The 22,456-nt window shown below is 40.4% G+C and overlaps 1 protein-coding gene across 1 annotated transcript; it reads left to right on the forward strand.

Annotated features, from left to right (window-relative positions):
• Positions 1–22,429, forward strand: shmt2 (serine hydroxymethyltransferase 2 (mitochondrial)). Its single transcript, XM_069691024.1, has 12 exons — positions 1–111; positions 8,438–8,629; positions 11,237–11,316; positions 12,773–12,973; positions 13,233–13,314; positions 15,222–15,344; positions 17,947–18,086; positions 18,211–18,373; positions 18,743–18,842; positions 20,644–20,799; positions 21,563–21,670; positions 21,927–22,429. Exons 1-12 carry the CDS (start codon positions 79–81, stop codon positions 22,052–22,054), a joined length of 1,506 nt encoding a protein of 501 aa, XP_069547125.1. The 5' UTR covers positions 1–78; the 3' UTR covers positions 22,055–22,429.
• Positions 22,430–22,456: the final 27 nt, after the last annotated feature.

The raw sequence follows: 22,456 nt of genomic DNA on the forward strand, positions 1-22,456 counted from the left end.
CTTCAAAAAGCCTCTCGAGCGTGTCAGCTGTGCGTCGCCTGCTGTGTCGCCTCTTCCCCTGGCCTGCCAACCGAAAACATGCTGTCCTTCGCTCTGAGACAACTCGCACGGGTAATTGGACTATTAAGTACAGATTTTGTGTCGTTGTTTCCTTGACGGTGTTTCTGTTTGGGTAACTAAAGAGGCGTTTCTGCACGGTTGAACTGTTAGCTCGCTAATCGCCAGCGTGGCTCAATACTCGCCCTTCTGGTTTTTATTTATTTATTTTTAAGTTGCCCTCCTTCGTTTTGGAAATGTTTGCAGTTGATATCAAATGAAAGGCTATTTCCAGTTGCGGTTTTCGGTCCTGTTCGCGTCGCGTTTTTAATTAATTGACGCTTGTTGGCAGGCTAGCAGACAGTGCCATCTACCTTGGTGGGGAGCTGCAGCTGCGTAATGACGCAACAGCGACTGCTCAGTTTCATCATGTGGGAGTAAATGGACTTGGTCGTTCACATAATATTGCCAGTAAAAGATGTGTATTTTAGAATAATGCATAGATGCTACCCAGTAAAATGTGTTTTATTCAAGGTATAAATGATACACTCGTGTGAGTTTTGTGGCAGGTGAGATTAGACATTTGTTCATCTGTTTTGTTGACTGCATTTACACTGAAATCTGGTGGTTGGACATGAATAACTTTCTGCAAAGTAGAAACAAAAAAGCTTGCAAATTTGATGACAAGGGTGGCCATTAATCATTATTTTATCATACGTTAAATATTGTTTCTCAGTGCTATTTCTTTGCTCATCTAAATTTTTTTTTTAAATGAACCGCACGGGATGAGGCAGAAACAAATTAGACTTTCTACTGTACAAAGATTAAAGTTACAGGCAGGTCAGGGTGGACTTAATTTATAACCACATTATTGTTCTTTTATTTCTCTTTGCCCTGAATGTTTAGTTCAACACGAGATGCGGTCCTGTTTTGGCGTGCAGTTAACGTGATGGTGGGGGACAAACTGGATCGAGCATAGACCTTTTTCACAGCAGAGCTATTGAGTAGTTATTGTAGGTAAAACACGGGTGTGTTATTTATATTTCGGTTCAAATTTCTATCCCAGTAAGCCATGACAGTGGATTGAAGCCATAATTATTAAACCTGTGCTTTTCCTACTTTGACGGGTCAAAAAGTCTTATTAGGTTTCCAGGAATTTGCCCTTTCTATCTTAACTTTATGTCTTGTTCAGTTGTTTCATTGCTTGCCGTTGGCTCGCGTTACATATGTACTGTTTGCAATTTTATAAAGCCTTTTTATGTTCTTGGTGGCCTGTGAAGAACTTTGGGAGGGGACATTATGTAAAGGGGAGGATTCATTCGTGGTAACGGACTATTTATTATCTGTGTATTTTAACGGACTAAAAGATATGTCACTGAACCATGTTCCCTTTCTATCATAAGATGCAGAACAACTAAAAACTTGATCACAAAAAAGCATATTTGTTAAATGTTAAAGAAGCATTTAAAAATTTTTTTTAAATAATTGTCTTCACATTAGCATGTTTTCAAGTAAAAAAACAAAACATTTTTCTTTTTATATATTCAAATTCACTTGTAATATATATTTGGACACCCTGAAACTCAGAGAGTACTGCAAGGCTATAACATCTGTATGTGGCAATTTGCCTCTCATTATCTGAAGCCTCAAGCACTACCCACTTCTATCTTATTTATTTGATCTTTTTTTTTTTAGGTGATGTCTGTAAATCATTATGGTCATTAAATCTGGAAAAATTTAAATATAAGTTGCCAAAAAACGAAAGAAACCCCATGAATTATGCTTTTCTGTAGCATGAAAACGTTTGAATGCAACTCCTTGTCTTGGATTATTAAATTACAGCAGCATGATGAGTATGTAACTTTGTCAAAAGTGAGTTGTAATGTTTTAGTGAGATAATCAATACCGTGCATGGTGGTTTGAAGTCAAGTTAAAAGCCTCAGTCCTGATAACTCTATGCAGATAATGCGAGAGAAAGTTGACAGACATTGATATATTAACTATAAATGAGAGGTACTATCCTCAATAACGTTCAAAGGGCAAAATGAGCCTCAGGTCTATTGTAGGAGCTGGAAGCACATATTAACCTCCTACTTTGCGATACTTGTGTAATTGAATCGATGTATTTTTCTCCAAGTTAGGAAATAATAGTAATTGTTTCAGTCATGTCAGCAGCTTCTTGACTGTTATCTTAACCAGTATTTACTGCTGTCGGGTTGTTGTGAGGACAATATAATCATAATTTTCCACATATCCCAATAACTTTTCCACTCGGTTATTAGTTTAGTAGGTGCATGCAGAACTTATGCAGTCATTAATGTTATGTGCAGTGTATGATATTTAATCTGCTCTCCTTGGTGTAACACACATGGGTTGTGGAAAATAAATTGAAACGGGCAGCAAATGTGAACCTTGCAACTTCAAATGAATAATGGCAAAGCTGTAACTTTGTGTACCTAATAAACTGGCAGCTGACTCTTTTTGTCATTGTAGCATCAGTATCATCCTAATATTCCTACGAAACATGTCATCCTAATTTAAATTCTAATAAGTTGTCCCTTTTATTGACTCATAACGCAGGCATATGACACTACAAACTACTGCAGCCTCAATTGCAAGAGCGACAACATTAAATTATATTATTACATTATCAAACAGTCCCCTTATAACTTGTGTTGTTTTTAATCTTTTATTAAATTTTAGTTTAAGGACAGGTTTATAATTTGAAAGCTTCTTTAGTTGTTTGATTAGTTGAAATATTGGGTAACGGAGGAGTTAGGGAAAAAAAAACTGGTCGATTAATAGCCTGATTTCTGACTTCATGAAGTGACCCATTTAGGGGATGTTATGAAATTCACGTGGTTCCACAAAAACAACTAGGCTATGCCAAGTTTGAGCCAAAATCTTGTGGCATGTATTCAGACCTAGTTTAATAAGTCACTACTGTCAGTGTATTTGAAGTTTCCCATTAAGCTGAGGGGTTCACATGCTTGCACGCTTTTCCTGTTGGTGCTAATTGTTCATGTGTGCCTCTTCATTGAATTTTTAATGGAGTCACAAGACAGTTTTCCTTTTTTTTGTGGTCAAGGCTGCTAGTGTCCTCACAAGATCTTTGTATGGGGAAAAAGATTTCAGTCCCTGTGCTGTTGTCTGCTGCGGCTGCTGCTGGTCTGGCATTTTTTTTTATTTTTTTTTAGACAACCATTTTAGGATCAGTCTGTATAGATGGCTTTCTGTCAAAAGACATTTCACTTTTGTGACTGAGGTCTTTAAAGTTGCTGCAAGTATTTGTATTCCTTAAACTCCACCTAGTCCATTTAAGAGTTCAAAATGATCTCTAATCCCATTATTTAAAGATTAAACTCCGTATAAGAGACCAAAGAGGCTGTTAATGATGAATATTTATTTCTCATTTCATTTTATCATCTGTAAACCAAATTTGTAGCATTTATAGGCTCTAGTTGTAGTGCAGTCAGGTTGCGTTTGAATTGCAGGGATTTGCATGGACATCAGGATTAGATCCTGTGTATAATGAAGCACCGGTACACTCCAACCTTTGAACCTTGTGTGAAAAAAAAAACTTGATTTCAAATGTAGATTTCACGCAGCAGACTGAGTATGAATGTCAAAGACTGTATTTTTTATCCATTACATTATTTCCAGATTTAATTGTTCGTTACTTTAGTTATTTCATTTAGTCATCTGAGGTATGAAGGGAATGGGCTAAGATTTGGTTCAGCAGTGTGGGAGTATTGGAGAGCTTGGTGGGTACTGCTGTTTGCGCATATTGCTCAGAGGTCAAATAGAAAACTGAACGGCGCTCGATTTTGTTTTATTTTTTTCTCTTTTGCTTTTAGGCATAAAAAGGATCCGTTGTCAGTAACAGATGTGTCTTTTCTTTTTGTTGTAAACGAACAGAAAAATAACTCTAGACAAAGTACAGTCAACATGCCACTCATGTAACCAGGAAACTGACATTCGCTTATCCTGAAAGAAATAAACTTACGGATAAGGATGAACCACTAAACAGTTATCACCTGGATTTTACCAATTGTGGAAAAATGTTTTGGTTTTAAATGGTAATGTGGAAAGTTGCATTTTCTTTCCTTAAATTTACCTTGTTGGTAATTGAACTGCTATGTATCCTTCTCAAGTCACAATTCAGAGAAATTTCCAAATACAACTGGAAATGAACATATACATTTGTAGAAGAAAAAAAAAAAGGCAATTTACATTTCCTGTGTTTCTGTACTTTGTACTGAAATATTCAAGTTTTTATTTTGGCCAGCCTTTGTTTTTCATTGGTGAGAAGATCTGCTGCCCTTTGGAGTTTAATTCATAACTCCTACTCAACATGATTTTGAATCAAGTTTTGAGGAAAAACTTTGAAGTAATCCTCAGAAGCAGCCTAAAACTTCAACCAAAAGAGGGATATTATTGTATTCAGTATTACCACCCATTAGATCCCAGATCTTGTTTTAGAAATAGTTTATAGCGCCACCATACACAGGCTGTCTAGCTTCAACACATCCCACAGCACTAAAAAACTAAAAAAAAACAACTAAAATTCAAATGTAATGCTGTTACTCATCATTTTTTGACATAAACTAAGTTAATATTGCCCCAGAGGCATTTTTGGGGGGGCTTTTTGAGTTGAGTTTTAATCATTTAACAAAAGCAGAACAAACACAAGTTTAGTTAGCACTGATTCATGACTTTGTTTTTCATTATGAACAGTGATGTTTATACATTGCTTGGAGCTGCTCTGATGGTATGAAATAAGGCTGCTGCAATCTTCAATATTCAATTGATCCGCATGTCAAGACCAACCTCAACTCGCGTCCAATAAACATCTCCCAGTGTCTTGGGATACGACTACTGCTGCATGTTCTCGCATGCTTTTTAGTCCTAACATCTTTACGAACTCGGCACCGCACAGAAAATACATGGGTCCTCCACATCCACATAAAACACATGCACATGTGTAGTTTGAGTTTTTCAGAGGACCAGTGTATGAAATTATAAATTTAAATTACATATTCCAAACACGTCTTGATTCAGGCTTCTCAAATGTGAGGATATGCTGTCATGTATCGCTGTAATTTTGATATTTACAGTAAAAACAAAATCCATCTTTGGATTTAGATTTGTAAGTGAATTTAAAAAAATATATATATATATAAAAGGATTTTTCTCTTTTTTTTTACTTCTAAAAAAAAGTGTCCAGCAGAACTTAAAAGCATCACTATTGATTCCCACAGATTTATGCTTATCGAGTTCAGTTTCATGACTGGTTCAGTCATACTTCGGGGTTTCAAAATTGCTTTTACGTGGCCTGAATAAAATGTACAATGCAGGGAAGCCAAGTTAAGCATTTCTCATTTTTGATTTAACAGCCTTTGTGGACTTGACAGAAAACAGTGAGACGGCTCAGTGCAAAAGAAAGGCCATGAGCCATGCTTGAACCGAGTACTTTCAGCAGCAGAGTCTGCAGCATGCAACAGAGGCACCAAGAAGCCTCGCGTTGAGGTCTGTTGCCACGTCCTTCTTCATGACGGTAAATCCGGTGGAAAGATTACAGCATAAATGCATCGTTCCAGTGCTTACTCCTCCTGAAGATTGGCTTTGTTGCCAGCATCTCCAAAGTCTCTTGATTGTTACCCTGACAATCCTTTGACCTGGATAAAGTGGAGTGGCCCTGGGCTGCGCCTCCATCCCTTTACGCCTCTTCACTCCATCCAGATTTCTCAGTCTAGTGTCATCTAGAGTGAATCGCAGGGCAATTTGTAACGGACACCCTGCTATTAGTCAGTGACAGGGAAAGAGGCAGCTGCGTGTCAGACTGACGGATGCTGCTGCCCTGTTGACACTTCTTCTCTGCTACCTTACGCAGCCCTTTTTGTTGTTTTTTTTCCTTCGCCGTTTTTCCACTCTGGTCGCGTCTGTTTTTCTTGTGTTCCGGGGTTGATTGTTGTTTGATGTAGCCACTGATGGACAGCAGTCATCTGTAAAATTGACTCGCCTCTGGAGCTGCTTCGGGAAATGGGCAAAAATAATATAAAACGAGGATTAATGAAATGATTTTTCTTTCTTCCCGTTTCTTCTTGTCTGCCATTGTTCTTTGGGCACAGATGTTTGACAGCAAAAGGCAAAATGCCAACAATTAGCTTATCGTTGTCACACAGATGTAGTGCATCTGTGACTCTGCCATTATTTGCTGCTCAGCACCCAGGTTGATGTGGCCTACCCCGCCCCTTTTCTCACAGCAGAGTTTTCATCAAGTTCACCTTCAAACGACGAGTGTAATCTGTCGCCTAAAAATAGTCCCACAGTGACATATTTGGTGCTCGTATCTTGGCTCTCACTTTTCTTGGATCAGTTTATCTTGTGTTTATTAATTAATCTCCCGTAATGATCAGGGCTGAGAAATGAAGCAGGAAAGCAGAGAGAGACCACAGGGACTGACCTGTGTTGTTTGTTGCGGCCCACAGCTGTCCTGTTTGGACGCCATGGAAGTGATATCGATGACAAGAGGAACTAATAAAAATGCCACACGAGCGTTACTTGGCTGAGCGTGCTTAACAGCGCAGGGTGACGGGATGGGGACAGGAGGATGGGGAAAAGGATAGCAAGGATGAATGTGGAAGTGAGGAGGAGGAGGAGCACCACCCTTGTCTGTTTTTCAGTCGTCGGTAGTGAAACCACCTCGTGTTGGCTTTTCCAGCCACAGCTTCCCCTGCCCTCGGTGTGCCCCAGCACAAACGCAGACAGCGAAGGACAGTTTCCGTCAAGGTTTAATGACCCGTGTGATTTCTCGGTGAGAAATGTGTCCTCGGAGGCAGCTCGACGTGTCTCGCCGGGCCTTCATCTCTTCCAGGACCCTGAGGGGGGAGGGGGCTCTCCTCTTTTCCAGCATCGCCACTGGTGACAGAAGGCCTGGGTAGAAGCTGTTGGAAATCGTTCATTAACGTGCCAGTCGCTTCCCCTGGCGTGTCACCATTGTGCCCTGTGCTACCAGGGGAGTAGAGAAAGAGGCAGGGTAGGATGGGCTGAACAACAATGAGAAGCGAAACTATCTTTCGGCAGCTTCTGAGGATAAATGCTTCGTCTGATTTTTTTTGTTTTCTTCTAAAGGTGTTGAATTTTACAGTATAGATGGTCATTTTTATATTGCAGAAAAGATTTGGTGTAGCTTGTGCTTAGTTTTTTTGTTTTGTCTAAAGAACCCTAGTTAATTTATTTGCAACATTTTTAAGTGTGATAAGGCGACTTCAAAATATTGAATTTTATTTACACCACATGGAAAAAGCTAAATTACATGTTTTTTTTGTATGGATGTCCTCAACCAGTCCTGAGCATTGTGTTAATTGCTTTTTAATGGTGCTATTAAAGGGAGGCTGTCCCTCACACCCCAGCACACCTGTACAGATGATAACAATAGGTTTGTAGTGGGGTGATCGATCTCGGCACAGAGTCATCATCATATTGTGGATTAAGTGATGAGAAGGAGATAATTTGTTCGGGAATGAAATCAACCTGGCCAGTATTTTATCTAACCTCCTCAGTGTTTTCCCACACGGCACTCTTCCTTTTCATTGAGCATTGTAACGCCATCTTGTGCTCTACTTGAATGTAGTGAATACTTGAACACTTGTGTGTTTTTCTGACTGTTCAAGCATTGCGTTAACAGTATGTAATGCTAAACCAGAAAAGTGGGACCAGAATTTAACCGGGTGTGGGATTATTGTTCAAAAAGAGCCAGTGAAAATTTTATGGACTCTGCACTCTCGCATGATCAGGCATTATTGCAGCAGCAGCAGCAGCTGAAGAACTTGCCAGCCCCAGTCCAGATTAGATAAGCAGGAAGTGCTGAATCTGTTCTCTATATGCCTCCTCTTGGTACACTGAGGCTGTAAAAGTCAGTCCCTCAGTTTGTAGAAGTGCTGATAGAGGCATAATTGCACAACCATGCTGATTATTGATATCATGCAAACACGCCAGCTTCTAATTATAGGCTACATATGAGAGTGTAACGGGAACAAAGTAGTGGAAAGAACTTGAAATGTATCACTTGCGTAGGACAAATTCAGGGTGTCACTATAAACATAGGAAACGATCACAAATGCTCTATGGAGAAATTATGTTCTGTGTAACATGTGTGTCTTGTTATATTCTGGTTCCTTGAAGAGCCCAAACTACTTTCATCTTTGGTGATAGTATAACTCTGAAATTTCTTCTCCCCAAACTTTTGCAAAATATGTCGGACTCATTTTAGAGCAATGAACCAATTTTAAAGAATATGTTTATAATAACTGTAACTCTAACATAGTATGAACTTAGCCTTTCCTCTCTGCGTTCATTCATCTCTCATCATATACACCAACCCTCCTTCTCATTCCAGCCACTGTGCCAGCGGTCCCCGGTTCGTCTCGGCGGGCGTGGCCAGCAGTCCCACGCCGCCACCCGAGCAGTGGATGAAGATCGTCTGTGGACGGGTCAGGAAAGCCTGGCTCAGGATGACCCCGAGATGTGGGATCTGCTGCAGAAAGAGAAGGACAGGCAGTGTCGCGGTTTGGAGCTCATTGCATCTGAGGTACGACACCTTTTTAAAATATTATAAATTGATGCATATTTATTTAACTGAACAATTTGGAGCGGAGAGACAGTGGAAGACGGGGCAGCACAAAAAGGGGGATGACACAAGTCATTGCACCATTATTATATCCTACAATGGATTCCAGTATGACGTAGAATGCATCTAATTAATGTAAAAATGTGTTGGCTTCTTCAAGACATTTTGATTGAGTTGATCTGTGTTTGAAAAATTATATGTCCAATAATTACCAGGTAACCTGGGTTGATTAATAATGTACATGGAGATCTGTGACCCTCTTGATTGGTCAGAGAGACTACCACATTAATTTCCCGTTGCCATAGCAATGTTGGCAGGGTGTTGGAGGGTGGCAGATATTTCAATTTCAAATTAACATGTTTTCATTCAGTTAACCTTTATTAGAATGAGACTTATCCTGTGATTTTTTTTTTTTTTTTAATTGACTGACTTGGCGCATTGTTAAGGAAAGACAGTGAATGTAAGCACTTATTTAATGTTCGTAAGAGCTGGCAGCGCCTCCCATTTATGTTGGCTGTGCATGTAGCTGAGAACACCTCATCACCTCTGATTAAGATTTTGGCAAAATTAAGGAAAATGCAGAATTTCTGGTCTCATGAATATATATTCTGATTGTATTTATATATATTTTTTTTACATATTACTGCTAGCAGGAGTAACAGAAATGCCTTTATTAATGTTTTCTAAGGGCTCTTACTGCAGATAAAAACAGTTTACATGGTACATCAAGTACAATAAATTAAGGGAGTAGTGTAGATACAGTTGATACACTGCAAATGTTTGAAGGTTTTAGTTATTCCTTAATCACCTTGCTGTGTAACAATGTTTTATAGCAGTAATTTTGCTGTTTTTAATGTTTACATTGGCCTGCTAGGTTTGGAAAACTGTGACTGTGTTTCTCAAACATACAAACGATAAAAGTGATGTCATGAACTCCGACAAGAATAAAGTCATATCAACGTCACTATTCATTCATTATGTACGCACTGACAGAGTGTACTGTAAGTCAGTCAAACTCGGCTACTATAATGGTAACGACGTGCACAGGGAACTGTACTGGCTGTAAATGAGAGTAGCTCCGTTATTACCGAAAAATGTGGGAAGCTCTGTTTCCATTGAATGGAGTGAAATGGGACATGTTACTTTTCAAAAGGTTAGACAATGTTTTCTCTTCCGTTGTCCTTTCCCTCTCCTCCTGTTTCTTCTTCGCCACAGTAGTTGTTCAGTGGAGTATATCAGCCTCCTCTCAACACAAAGCCTGACTACTCTGGTGATATCTTCATTCTGCCTCCTCCCCAAACTCACTCTGCAAGGCACATCACCGTGCAACTCAGGCAGACATTCCTTGAATGAGAAGACATGCATATTCACACACACACGAGACACCGAGAAGCAAATGCATTTCCTTTTCTAATATATGCACAGTCGTCGGTATGACAGACGGACGCAGCAGAAAGCTGTTACTGGAGCCGTTATCTCCCTTGATCTCCTCTTGGCTCCCAGGTGAAGCATTAGCATAACCACACACACACACACACACTACAGAACACCACCCCCCCATCGAGGGAGAGAGTGGAGACTGTATTCGTCTGTGTGTTTAGTGTCAGACCCAATTACTGACCAGTGTGATCATTTACACTTGTGTCGTGAAGGAGACCAATAACAGAAACAATGGATGTCCGAGTCACATTTCCTCTGCCCTCTGAAAACTCTCAAACAGTAAATCTATGGAGTATCTGAAACTGAGTAGATTTTCATCATACCAGTATCATACCCGGACTTAGTATATGGCTGGACTGTGTATGAAATGCTATGACTTTTAATTTGAAACTGATGGAGGAAGTTGCTGCATTTGGCCCAGTGGTGTAACTTTTATCATTTAGTCAGCCGATCACTCAAAAGACCCAAGTTTTTTTGTTGATAGGTCTTTCCCTGCTTCTGCGGTTCTGGCAAAAATCCCTCTGGTTATAATTGGACCAGAGCTAATGTGCTGTAAATCCATGTTAAGAAGTCCAATGAATGCATCTACTGAAATCAGCCTAATAATATTTGTCAGTAAATGAGTCCAACCAATGAGTTTTGTCTTTCTGCAGACTGAAGAGATATGAAGGGAAAACTTTTGGTGGATAATTACACCTCTTTTGCAGCAAACCATACTCACTGAAATTTGTTTTTCTTGGAAAGTGCATTTAAAAATGATTAAAAAATAAATAAATAAAAAAAAGGCCACACCAATGCATCCCAGCATGTGCAGAAAAGTTTATTACATTATCTTGTATCCTCCAGCAGCGAGGCGATAAGCATTGTGAAGTGCAGAGTGTTAGTCTATGAAAGTCCAGAGGTTCAATACTGTAATGATTGCCTTTAGCCAGAGGGGGATTTCTCACTATCACTTAACAGACTTTAATTTGTCGTCCTTGTCCCTTCTGTCCACTCACACCATTGATCTGTGTGTGTGTGTGTGTGTGTGTGTGTGTGTGTGTGTGTGTGTGTGTGTGTGTGTGTGTGTGTGTGTGTGTGTGTGTGTGTGTGTGTGTGTGTGTGTGTGTGTGTTTGTCCTCACCACAGAATTTCTGCAGCCGAGCAGCTCTGGAAGCTCAGGGCTCCTGTCTGAACAACAAATACTCCGAAGGCTACCCAGGAAGAAGGTGAGTGGTTCCGTTCAGCCACGCCCCAGTTTATAAACACTGTTGATAGTCTGCGCTGCAGGATATTTGTTACAGGCATGCACGTATAGACACGCACTAATTTATACTGTGTTCTCTAGCTTGCCCCGTAATGGTATATTCTCACAACAAAGCAAATAATCCACAGCCTCTTCCGTGCCGAAGAAGATTCCTGAGGGGATACATTGAAAGAATTGAGCACCAGGCTGATAGTTAGCATAGATAGCACGTTTTCTATTTGCAGTTTTCCTATTTTTTTCCCCCAAATTATTTTCCTTGGAAAATTCACATTTTATCAGCAGCAAACAGAGAGCTGACATGTTTTAAAACACTCCTTATTTGATGCCTTTCATCCCTGGAATACAAGCCTACCATAAATCTCCCTCCCACTGACTTTGTTTTTAATTTTAACCCCCCCCCTCCCTCCCTCCATCCCACTCATGTGCTGTTTTACACTTTAATGTAATGAAACAAAAGGATGATCTCATTGAATGAGAGGTTTGTACAGTAACCATCTGTTGCTCCTTCATCTGTAATTCCACTGAAAAGGTTTGATGAGCTTTTTCACCTCAGATGATCCCAATCTGCTGTAGAAAATTTGGGTCCTCATTAGTCGAGTTTGCTGTAATTTTTTGTGATCAACAGTTCAACCGTCGTTTGTGGTAAAGGACACGACGGCAGACAAGTATTGCTGATAACGTGGCAATAATCTATATTGATCTATGGCTAAGTATTAAATGACAACGTGAAAACAATGTGACAATTTTAAGGGGGCTGCTTGTACTGATGAACCGACATTGAACTTTTACCTGCGTCTCCACCTGCCCTTGACTTTATAGTTTTATAATGAGTTTCAGTCTATTGCTGAGCTGTGGTAATGCAAACTTTACAGTTAAAGTTCACCACTCTCATAGTGTTGATTCTACCCACAGCAGGTTGCTTTTTTTCAGCAAAAAAGTTTGGAAAGCCCTCTTTTCAGGACCTGCTTAGCACCAAGTAGCAGACAGATAAAGATGGCAACTAACTGGTGACCGTAGTGTAGCGTTAGAGCAGTTTAAAAAAACAGATATTTTCATCAGGATTTGGTCATGACAAAAACAGACCTAAAACGGTGCATATTTGATTGGCATTCACCAGGTGGACATAACCATGAATCCAGATAAATTATGTTTGTCTTTATGTGATGGCTGTTTAAGTAAACAACCATTGGCTAACAAGTTTGCCATATCAGCAAATTTAACTTGGTGTATTGTTCACAGCTTGATTCCACTCCACAAAGCAAAACATGAGTAAATCAGTGAAATTGGTGCAGGTTTAAATTGTTTTAAGATTTAAACCATATCTTGCAGGTTATTTGCAAGAGTAATGCATCATTTTAGTTTTTAATTATTCATACCTCGTAATATTTCCTGTTTTCCCCCTCTAAACCTGCCCTCAGGTACTATGGTGGAGCAGAGGTAGTTGACCAAATCGAGCTACTGTGTCAGAAGCGAGCCCTGGAGGCCTTCGACCTGGATCCAGCTCAGTGGGGCGTCAACGTCCAGCCATACTCTGGTTCTCCCGCTAACTTCGCTGTCTACACTGCCGTGCTCAACCCCCACGACCGTATCATGGGCCTGGACCTGCCCGATGGAGGACAGTCAGTAGTCACTGCTGCCTTCTTTTAATCTGCACCCTGTTACTCACTTTTCAAAACTTCCCCACTTTCTTTGTTGGTCAACACTAGCATGCAACTGGCAGGGCCCTGAAGAATCAATGCTATGAATTTTTCCCTTTTTTTTAATTTTCCTATACATTTGTTGGCACTACAAAACAAAAACAAAAAGATTTCATACAACGAGTTGTTTACGAACTACACAAACTGATACTCGCCTTTTTTCCCTTTTTGTTAACCACAGTCTGACCCATGGCTACATGTCTGATGTGAAGAGGATCTCTGCAACGTCAATCTATTTTGAGTCAATGCCCTACAAGCTGAATGTAAGTAGAGACACCCACTGCTGATATCTACTTATACCACAGATGAAAAATCTGATTTGTACCGATCGATGCAAATGGAAGCAATAAAAGCAAGTTAGGGTGTCATGAAAGCTGTAAGGCTGAAGCAGGTTAAATAATCTTTGAAAATACTTGTGTATTGTCATGTATTTTGATGCTTTTTCAATGTCAAATGTGAGGAGTTTTCCAAATTTCAGTAATTCAGTCTTTTTAAGGTCAAGACGATCTAGTTTTTCAGTTTATACGGTGCTTAGTGCTGTCCTTGAAAGCAGGATGTTTCTAAAAACCCTTTTTTTTTTTGGTTATAAAGAATTGGAGAAAACTGTTGCAGACTGGATAAAGAAGAATAAAAAGTGGTACTACCATAAGGCTAAAACACACAGTTCTGCTTACAATAAACCATAAACCATTTTTTATATTGCTGTCCTTATATCAGATAGAACCTCATCGGTTCTCATCAAATCTGTGAAGACTTGAAATAACAACACATTTATTAATAATTTAAAAAAAAAAAAATAGCAATGAAAGAACAAATAATTAATAAGCACTGGTCTTTCATTAAAATAACAATAATTAAACAAGGTAATTATTAAAAAGAAAGGGGAAAGAAGACGTGTGGTAGAGACACTTTGAGCCCCTTCTTGGAGATCCTGTTTGTTTCTCTGCCTGCAGAGGGGAGACAGAAGGTAGTGTGGGTCGGGATTCGGTGTCCAACTCAGGGAAACTTCAACCAGGCAGACACGTGCTGGCAGAGGCTTGTCAAAACGAGGCTTGTTTTAGTTGATGTAAGGTCACTATACCCACAATGCAACCATGCAGTCCCATTAGTATACTATGTAAAATAGTGGTTTTCCACCTGCATGTAGACCTGTACAATTAGTCCCTTTCGATGGGACAAGTAATTTATCAAGTACACATATAGATATGATCAATCCACCGTATATATTAAGGGTATTGCGTTTCATTCCTGGGGTCATAGTTGTGTGGTAGTGTTGGTAGTGGCTGATGGATGGCCCCAAAAGTCTGCATGTCCAGACGTGCTGATGTATGGGCAGGCAGGACCCCTCTGCGAGAGAGATAATAGGAAATCGACAGGCTGGCCAGCCCCACTGGCTCTGTCTTCACAATGAGCAGGTTGATGGAGTGAGGGGGCACCCATAGATGTGCTCTGGAGATGGGAGATTATGAGGTTGTCTAAATAAAGCTTTCCCTCCACCTTTTCTCTCTTCTTTTTCTTGTCTGTGTCAGTCTCCATCGTTTTCTGTCTCTGGCGTTGTTTTTCTGCTGCATTCTGCCGTCTTTTCACCGTCTCTCGTTTCTGTGCATTCTTTTCTTTGAGGAGGACCAGAGGGGTAAAACTATAGCTTCAGAGACCAGACACACTGGTCATTTGGCTGCTCCAGCATGACTCTAGTTCATGTGACTTTGAACTACATCTGCTGAAGAATGGATTGTCGAACATGTTTCTTAAATTGCTCACTTCAATGAAAGGAGCAGGAGGAGTCTTGAAAACAACTTGATCCGTTCAGCCTCATTGCACCAGTTGAGCAGATCCCTGAATGGTTGAATTTTGATAAGTAGCGGTGCATTACTGCAATTGTTCCATTTTCTTCCATGCTATGATAGGTGTAAATGTCTCCCTTAGATAAATTCCTTCCCCTTTTAAGGTAGCCAAAGTACTTCAAATGAGCTTCAAATGGAAAAAAATCTCTCTTCCGTGTTGGTTGATATGTTTGCTCTTGATCTCCAGATGTCTGATCATTTTTTTCCCATCCCTTTATGTTCTTTTTCTTTTCCTGACCCTTACGCTCCCCTCTAATATTCTCATGTTCCTCCTCCACTTCCTCTTTATTCTTTCCTCTCTCCTCAATCTGTGTCCCTCTCTGCAGACTGCAACAGGACTCATAGACTACGACCAGCTGGAGATGACGGCCAAGCTGTTCCGGCCCAAGATCATCATCGCTGGCACCAGTGCCTATGCCCGCCTCATTGACTATGCCCGAATCAAAAAGGTGCTTGGAAAACTCTCCCTGTATTTAAAACTCATCCCACCCACCCCCACCCCCACACACACACACACACACACACACACACACACACACACACACACACACACACACACACACACACACACACACACACACACACACACACACTCCCCCTCCATCTCTGACTTTTTATTTTTGTGTTTCACTCCAACCCTGTACTTTTCTGCCGCTTGTTTCCTCCACTTCTCAATCTAGATGAGGAAGGTCAGCTTAGTTCTCTCGTTTAAAACCAAGTCAACCTTTTTCATTGAAATGTCAAACACATCTGCTTCCCATACTGATAGGTCAGACCAAGCCAGCATTTATTCCAACCGTATCCCTACTAATTTCTCCTCACGGTACGGACCTGAATATTACCTTTCAGACTTCAGCATTTCCAAATACAAACCAATTTCACCATCAGTACACACTGCACACAACAACACAGATGCTTTCTTCTTCTGTTGCCTACTCAACTCGCACAAACTCACAAGTACGCGGTGGCAACTTTTAACCGCATACTTCACTGCTCTCTTTGACGGTGCACAAGAGGCCCCTTTATCTGTTTTGCTATACCCACCCGCTGATTCACTTCATTCACTCCATGACTGCTTCCCTTTGTTGCAGAGCTCCACTTTAGCTAGTACCATCAAATGGAGTGTCCCACCATTACAGAGCTGTGTTTTTTATTAAGGACCGTAACTACTTTGCCACTAGGCCTGAAGAGGGGCCATATTTTCCCCTGGCATGTCTCTGTGGAACTGTTCACTGTTTTATGGCAGAATCTGCCGGCCAGGCTCCTCTCCAGGTTTTCAGTGGTGTGCTACCTAGATTGAAGCAAACCTCTCTTCTTCTTTTTGTTTCCCCTGAAATTTGTTTCACTATCGGCATTCACCGGCTGCATCACATCACCCTCTTGTGTTCTTTACCCCCTTTCCCCTGCCTTTTAATCTAATAAACGTGCTGATCCAGTTTAGATATGAGAGGAAGAGAGATTGTCACGATAATGCATATTAATTGGAGCACTAAAAAGATTGTTTACTGCTCTGATCATTCGCCAGTGAGTCATTTGCATGTTACCGAGCTATTTATTCTTTGTGCCTTTTTCAATAAATGCTGGCAAGAGACAGCAAGGATTTATTGAATTGCGCTATAATATTTCAGGCCTCTTGAGGACTGCCGAAGACTGTAATTACACCAACTCTGATTTGAAATATCTTCCCTTTGAGAAGATAGGTACCACTAATAGATGTAGATTTAGTTATCAAATCTTAACCGTGAGGAGGAAAAGTTTTAGTGCCAAGAGATTGCATCTTTATCTCAAATTTCTACATATGCAGAGCACAGTCAAATAAAATCCACAGCTCAGTGGGATCGCTGATGTCATAGACTAAGGGAAGTTGCATAATGGAGTTTAGTTTTAAATTAAATAAAGCCGTTTCTGGGAGAATAATGCACATGCAAATACAATGCCGTTTATAAATGTTTGGGTAGTGCACATTTTAGTCTACACTCCAGTACACTATATTAAAAATGAAACAGTCACTAAGGCTAACTTTCAGCTTCATGTGGGCTTGAGTGTGTTCATATGTTCATAAATATCAGGGCTCGACAGCCGTGTCGAGTCCATAAGTGAGTTCAAGGGTCGCAGCTAGCTCCGACATGCCTGTAATAACTGAAGACTCCACTTCAGTTGCAAGTTTTTGGACAGCAGGGACTACGAGGAAGTTAAAATAAAAAAAAAAATCTTTAGAAGAGACAAAAAATACACGTTTTAATGTTGTAGCATCATACCTTTGGTAAAATCATAGATGTTTAAATTTTTTTATAGCTACGGAAGTGGTTGCAGAACACGGAAAGTAAACCCCTTGAACGCACTTAATTTTTGAGAAAGACCAATGAAAAGACCAAACGACTGACCGCACCGATATACAGAGGTACAGATGGGATTTCAATACTTTGAGCGTTTCTTTAACCCGACTCGGTAATCTGTCACCTAAAAGTAGGGGACGGTGTATAAGAAGGGCTGACATTCCTCAATGTTTCCCCGACGTAGGTGAAAACATTTTCAACGCAAGCTCACTGCATTTTAAACTTAGAGTCGACAGGGTAATACAATTGAAAAGGCTGCACAGAGCACGCATCACTGCCTGAACACTTAAAAAGATGGACTGAACCCTCTCTGGCTAATGTTCGTATGGTTGTTGGGAAGAAGGCACCCTTGTTCACTCTCTATGGCTCCGTCCAGCTCGTCCAGTGCAGAGATAACTCAACAGGGATGTAGCTCTATGTCTGGAGACATGCTTGCTGGGCATTCAGCCCAAAGGCATTGATAGGCAAACGTTTATTATAAAATTATTATGAGCATGCCGTGCAACAAAATACTGAAGCTTACTGAGCCTTATAAGCATGAAAGAAGACGCACACCCTCGATAAGGTAAGAAATGGATTACGGGGCAGAATAAGGTCGTCTTTGGACTCGCCTGTTCTTGGGTCTTGTAATGAAAAGGAACTCGCATGCCACATGTTTATATACATATATTCTAATTTCGGAACTGTTTCTTTCTGCACTTTTTTTTTCTCTCAGCTGTGCACAGACATTAAGGCGTACATGCTTGCTGACATGGCACATATCAGTGGCGTGGTGGCAGCCAAAGTCATACCTTCCCCCTTTGAATACGCTGACCTGGTCACCTCTACCACCCACAAGTCTCTCAGAGGATCCAGGTAAGGACACTCGGAGAAAGCACACATGGGGACAAATCAAAGTCTGAAGGATGAAACCTTATTTTGGTTTTAGAGAAAAATGAAGTACAAAAACGATGTCGGTAAATGATTCTGCTCTGTCCAGGTCTGGCCTCATCTTCTACCGTAAGGGTGTTCGCTCAGTGGACAAGAAGGGAAAGGAAATCATGTACGACCTCGAGGACAAGGTCAACTTTTCTGTCTTCCCCTCCCTGCAGGGTGGACCTCATAACCATGCCATTGCTGGTGTAGCTGTGGCACTCAGACAGGTCAGCGCATCACATAAACCCAGCTGCAGAGCAAAAACACCAAACTTAATATGTGTTGCTATTCTGTTCTTTCCAAATAAGTTGATAACTGAAAGAGACGGGAGCTAAAACGGCTCGTCTGAGATGCAGGATGAACTGAGGGGCTGCGTAAAAGGCTAATAAAAGATAAATAAGGATTTTTGTTTTTTGAACTGCGAATCATGCAGAGCTACTTGGGGTAAAGTCCCATGTTAAATATAAAAAGCAATCAAATCATAGAACATTTGTTGGTGTATTTATATTTTATAAATCATTTCTTGACCCCCGAATGAAAAGAAGCGACGGTAACCCTTTTTTGTGGTTGTTGTTGTTGTTTATCTGTTTGTCCAGGCCCAGTCTCCTATGTTCAAGGAGTATATCATCCAGGTACTAAAGAACTCCAAGGCTATGGCTGCAGCTCTTCTCAGCAAAGGCTACACCCTCGTATCAGGTACTTCAGCTGTTTTTAAGCATTGTGCTTTCTTTCATTTCCAAGAAAACTCTGACTCGGCAAAGAAACTCTAAAAATTCACGTGAAATGTCTTGTCACAAAATGCAAATTACACAGCGGGGGAAAAAAACCCAAATGCATTTACATTCACATTCACATTCATGATGTGTAAATAGGGTTGTTGTTTTCAGTGTTGCTGCCTTGTCTGTCAAAAAAAAAAAAATCAAATGAAAGTGGTCACTTTGGTTGTGAGCAAATGCTTGAATCTTGTACTGCTTTCAATACGCTGGCCTCAGCTCTTTTTTGATGTATAGCTTTCAATTGATACCCTAAAAAATACAGACTTGTCTTGTGCTTACACTGCAGTGTACATACTCCCCCTATTTTCTTTTTAGAAAAAAAAATCCTTTCGTGGATGTTAAAACAAAGAACTGATGACAACGTATAAGCCTGTTGCAGTAATAATGTATATTTAGTTCTTATACTAAAGTATATCCAAACAAATACAAATGAGAATAGCTAAAACTGTAAAAAAATGAAAATCTGGTCTGAATTTCCGGTGAGGTTGCCTTCAAGTGAGCTATCGGGGACTATCTTTGTTGTTTCCTGTAACGTTTTGATAGCATCTATGACGACTGGGATATGAGGTCAGTTTGCTGATAGTCCCCAACTGGATCTCTCCATGTGATGCTGGAACAAGTGAATCAGATGATATTACTGGGAGTTGCACTGGACCGCTGTCTTTCATGGTCTCCGCATATTGAACACATCATTAACAAAATGGGAAAAGGCTGGCGCTGCAATACAATTTTTTTTTTTTTTTAAATGTCCTTTCATTAGTTATGAAAAATGGTATTAATACATTACTGCTATCTCATTTTGAAGTATTGTTTAGTCAAATAGAAATACCTTAACAGACATCAGGTAGTCCGCAAGAAGGTCGCCAGATTCATTTTAACACACCGTACCACATCACTGAAATGCCCAATAGACCGTCCTGGTTCCCTGTGGAAGTAAGACTTTGCTATTGCCCACTTCTTTCTTTATTTAGAAAGCTATATTATCACATACTCTCCATTCATTATCTGACCAAATGCAATATCCCGACTTAATACATAATTATCCCACACATTTTTTATTTTTATTTTCAGAGCATCCTAAGAACAAACTGACTCTTAAGCTGTATCCCACCTTTTTAAGGAATGCAAAGAAATACATCTAAGCTCCTCTGTAAGACGGAACATATTCGTAGCAGCTTGGCTTACTGCTGTTTATTGTGTTTTAAATGATGATATTTATGGTACCTTTGGTTACTGTTATTGTAATTGGTAATACTTTCATGTGTGTCCTTGTTTTATTATGTGTTTTGAGGGTGTGGAGCCCAAAAATACGAGCGGCTGCTGTGGTGGAAGCTAATTAGGATTCAAATAAATAAGCAGATTGTCCATTTGTCACCTTCACACTTCACTGAGCCAAAAAGAACAAAATGATCTTTTGCTCATTTTATGGCAGAATGGAGTAAATTGTATAAGTACAGCCCTCAGATTAACATAAATCAGATGCACGTAAGTGGGGTGAAGATGTGAAGCAATTGTGACAAAACACCAGCAACCCGGGCTTCATTTGTAGCTGCATTCTGTTTAAGATCCTAGAGGTAACAAATCCATTTAACAGCAGCTCCTCCATGCTAAATTTAGAAGGTGGTGTGATTCGATGCTGTAAAGTTGAGTTTGTGTGTCTACAAAGCCTCCCGACTTTCCTTCGCATCAAAAGTACTTATTAACAATACTGAATATTGCAGGCGGGACCGACAACCACCTGGTCCTGGTGGACCTGCGGCCGAAGGGCATTGATGGGGCTCGGGCTGAGAGGGTGCTGGAGCTTGCGTCAATCACTGCCAATAAGAACACCTGTCCCGGGGACAAGAGCGCCCTGACTCCTGGTGGCCTCAGGCTGGGTGAGCAACGGCTTGACATTACACTGGGTTTCGCTGGACACGCGCGCGCACACACGGGGGGTTACCGTACTCATGTGGCGTATATCAGAAATCGCATTAAAGACAACGGCAAAACTGTCCTGATTTTCATATTAGAAAAGTTTGAAATCTCAAATGAAACTGTAAACTATATATCCTCACTTGATATGTTGACCAGTTGGTTAGCATTTGATGTTCCACCAAATTTATTTGCATTTAACATCCTCTTCACTTTATCCGTTTTTATTTTTTTCCAAATGCAGTTCTGCATATGGAAATTAGTCAGCCACCAATTAAGCCACAAGCGCTCAGCAATTCATGATTAATTAAACGTGTTTGGCTTTTTAATCCTCTTCCAGGAAGTTCAAGGGCTCCCACGTCTACACTGCCACATTTTAGCATTATCTTAAGGCAAGCTCTGTTACCTGTAGTTCAGTGCTCTGCGCTTATTGCCTTCTCTTATGGACTGCACCTTCGTGGCCAATCGACTATTAACATCTGTACAGGCATGACACATCTCGAGTCTGTGTTGATTAATTATTAAAAATTTCAACAAGCTCCACAGTTCTGCTTTTTTTTTTTTTTTTTTCATAGAACCATATGGTTTGTAAGTAGAAAAAAAAAAAAAAAAAAAAAAAAAGACAAGACCGTGAATTATAAACAGTTGAACTGTAAGAGGGGAAAAATAGGATTTCTAAATACATTTGAATTTCAAGTACCATGACTGTGTTGTTGTTTGTCCCAGGCGCTCCGGCCCTGACCTCCAGACAGTTCAAAGAGGCCGACTTTGTGCAAGTTGTCGAGTTTATGGACGAGGGTTTCAAGATCGCCTTGGATGTCAAGAAACAGACGGGTAAGCTTACTGTGAGAAGGGAGGCCGACGAATGTGCAACTCGGTGGTTGCCAAGAGAACACCTGTCTGCATTTTTTTATTTGTTTTTTGTTCAAAGCACAGGAACTATGGATATGATGCAAAGTAAAATACCGTCTATGTTATATTAAATTACTGGTTGAGGGGAGACAAAAGTCCCAGCGGTGATAAAACAAAGGAAGCTAAAAATAACACGCCGAGCCTTTCTCATCTCTCTTTTTCCCGTTGTCATCTGCAGGAAAGCTCCAAGACTTCAAGAACTTCCTCCTTCAGGACCCGGAGGCCGCGGCTCGCATCGCAGACCTGCGCCGACGTGTTGAAGCGTTTGCAAGGCCCTTCCCCATGCCAGGGTTCCACGACCATTAGGCCATCCGAAGTGGCGTCACGGTTCTCTAACGGCCAGATGGCTGGGCAAAAGTGTGCGTAGAGAAAATGGGAAAATGTCATGGTAGTGAAATGTAGGTTAGTGCCTGAATTGGGATGACTGGAGTTCACTTTTTCCTCAATCAGATCTGGGAAACCACATTCTTTGCAGTCATGTATCAATCTATTCTTGTAAAATTATGGCCTCCATATTGAGGGAGAGAAACGGTAAAATAAATTAGATTTTTGTATAGCAGAGGAACCTATTTTCTATTGTATGTGTGAAAATCTTTCTCAGCTGTCTTCACGCTATTTCTTTAATTCATCTCAGTGGCAGGAGAAAATAATGTGTCAAATTATAAAAGATCAACACTTGGAGTGTATATAAGTATATTAAGATACAAT

The sequence above is a fragment of the Brachyistius frenatus genome, unplaced genomic scaffold, assembly GCF_029030835.1.
Source record: "Brachyistius frenatus isolate BFR_SWC_R1_liver_20210118 unplaced genomic scaffold, ASM2903083v1 Contig_10, whole genome shotgun sequence".
Classification (NCBI taxonomy): Eukaryota; Metazoa; Chordata; class Actinopteri; family Embiotocidae; genus Brachyistius; species Brachyistius frenatus.

Coding starts and splice junctions, on each gene's coding strand:
- shmt2 (XM_069691024.1), top strand. CDS start 79: ATGCTGTCCTTCGCTCTGAGACAACTCGCACGG. Junction 112..8,437: donor CTCTGAGACAACTCGCACGG/GTAATTGGACTA, acceptor TTCTCATTCCAG/CCACTGTGCCAGCGGTCCCC. Junction 20,800..21,562: donor TCCTGGTGGCCTCAGGCTGG/GTGAGCAACGGC, acceptor TGTTTGTCCCAG/GCGCTCCGGCCCTGACCTCC.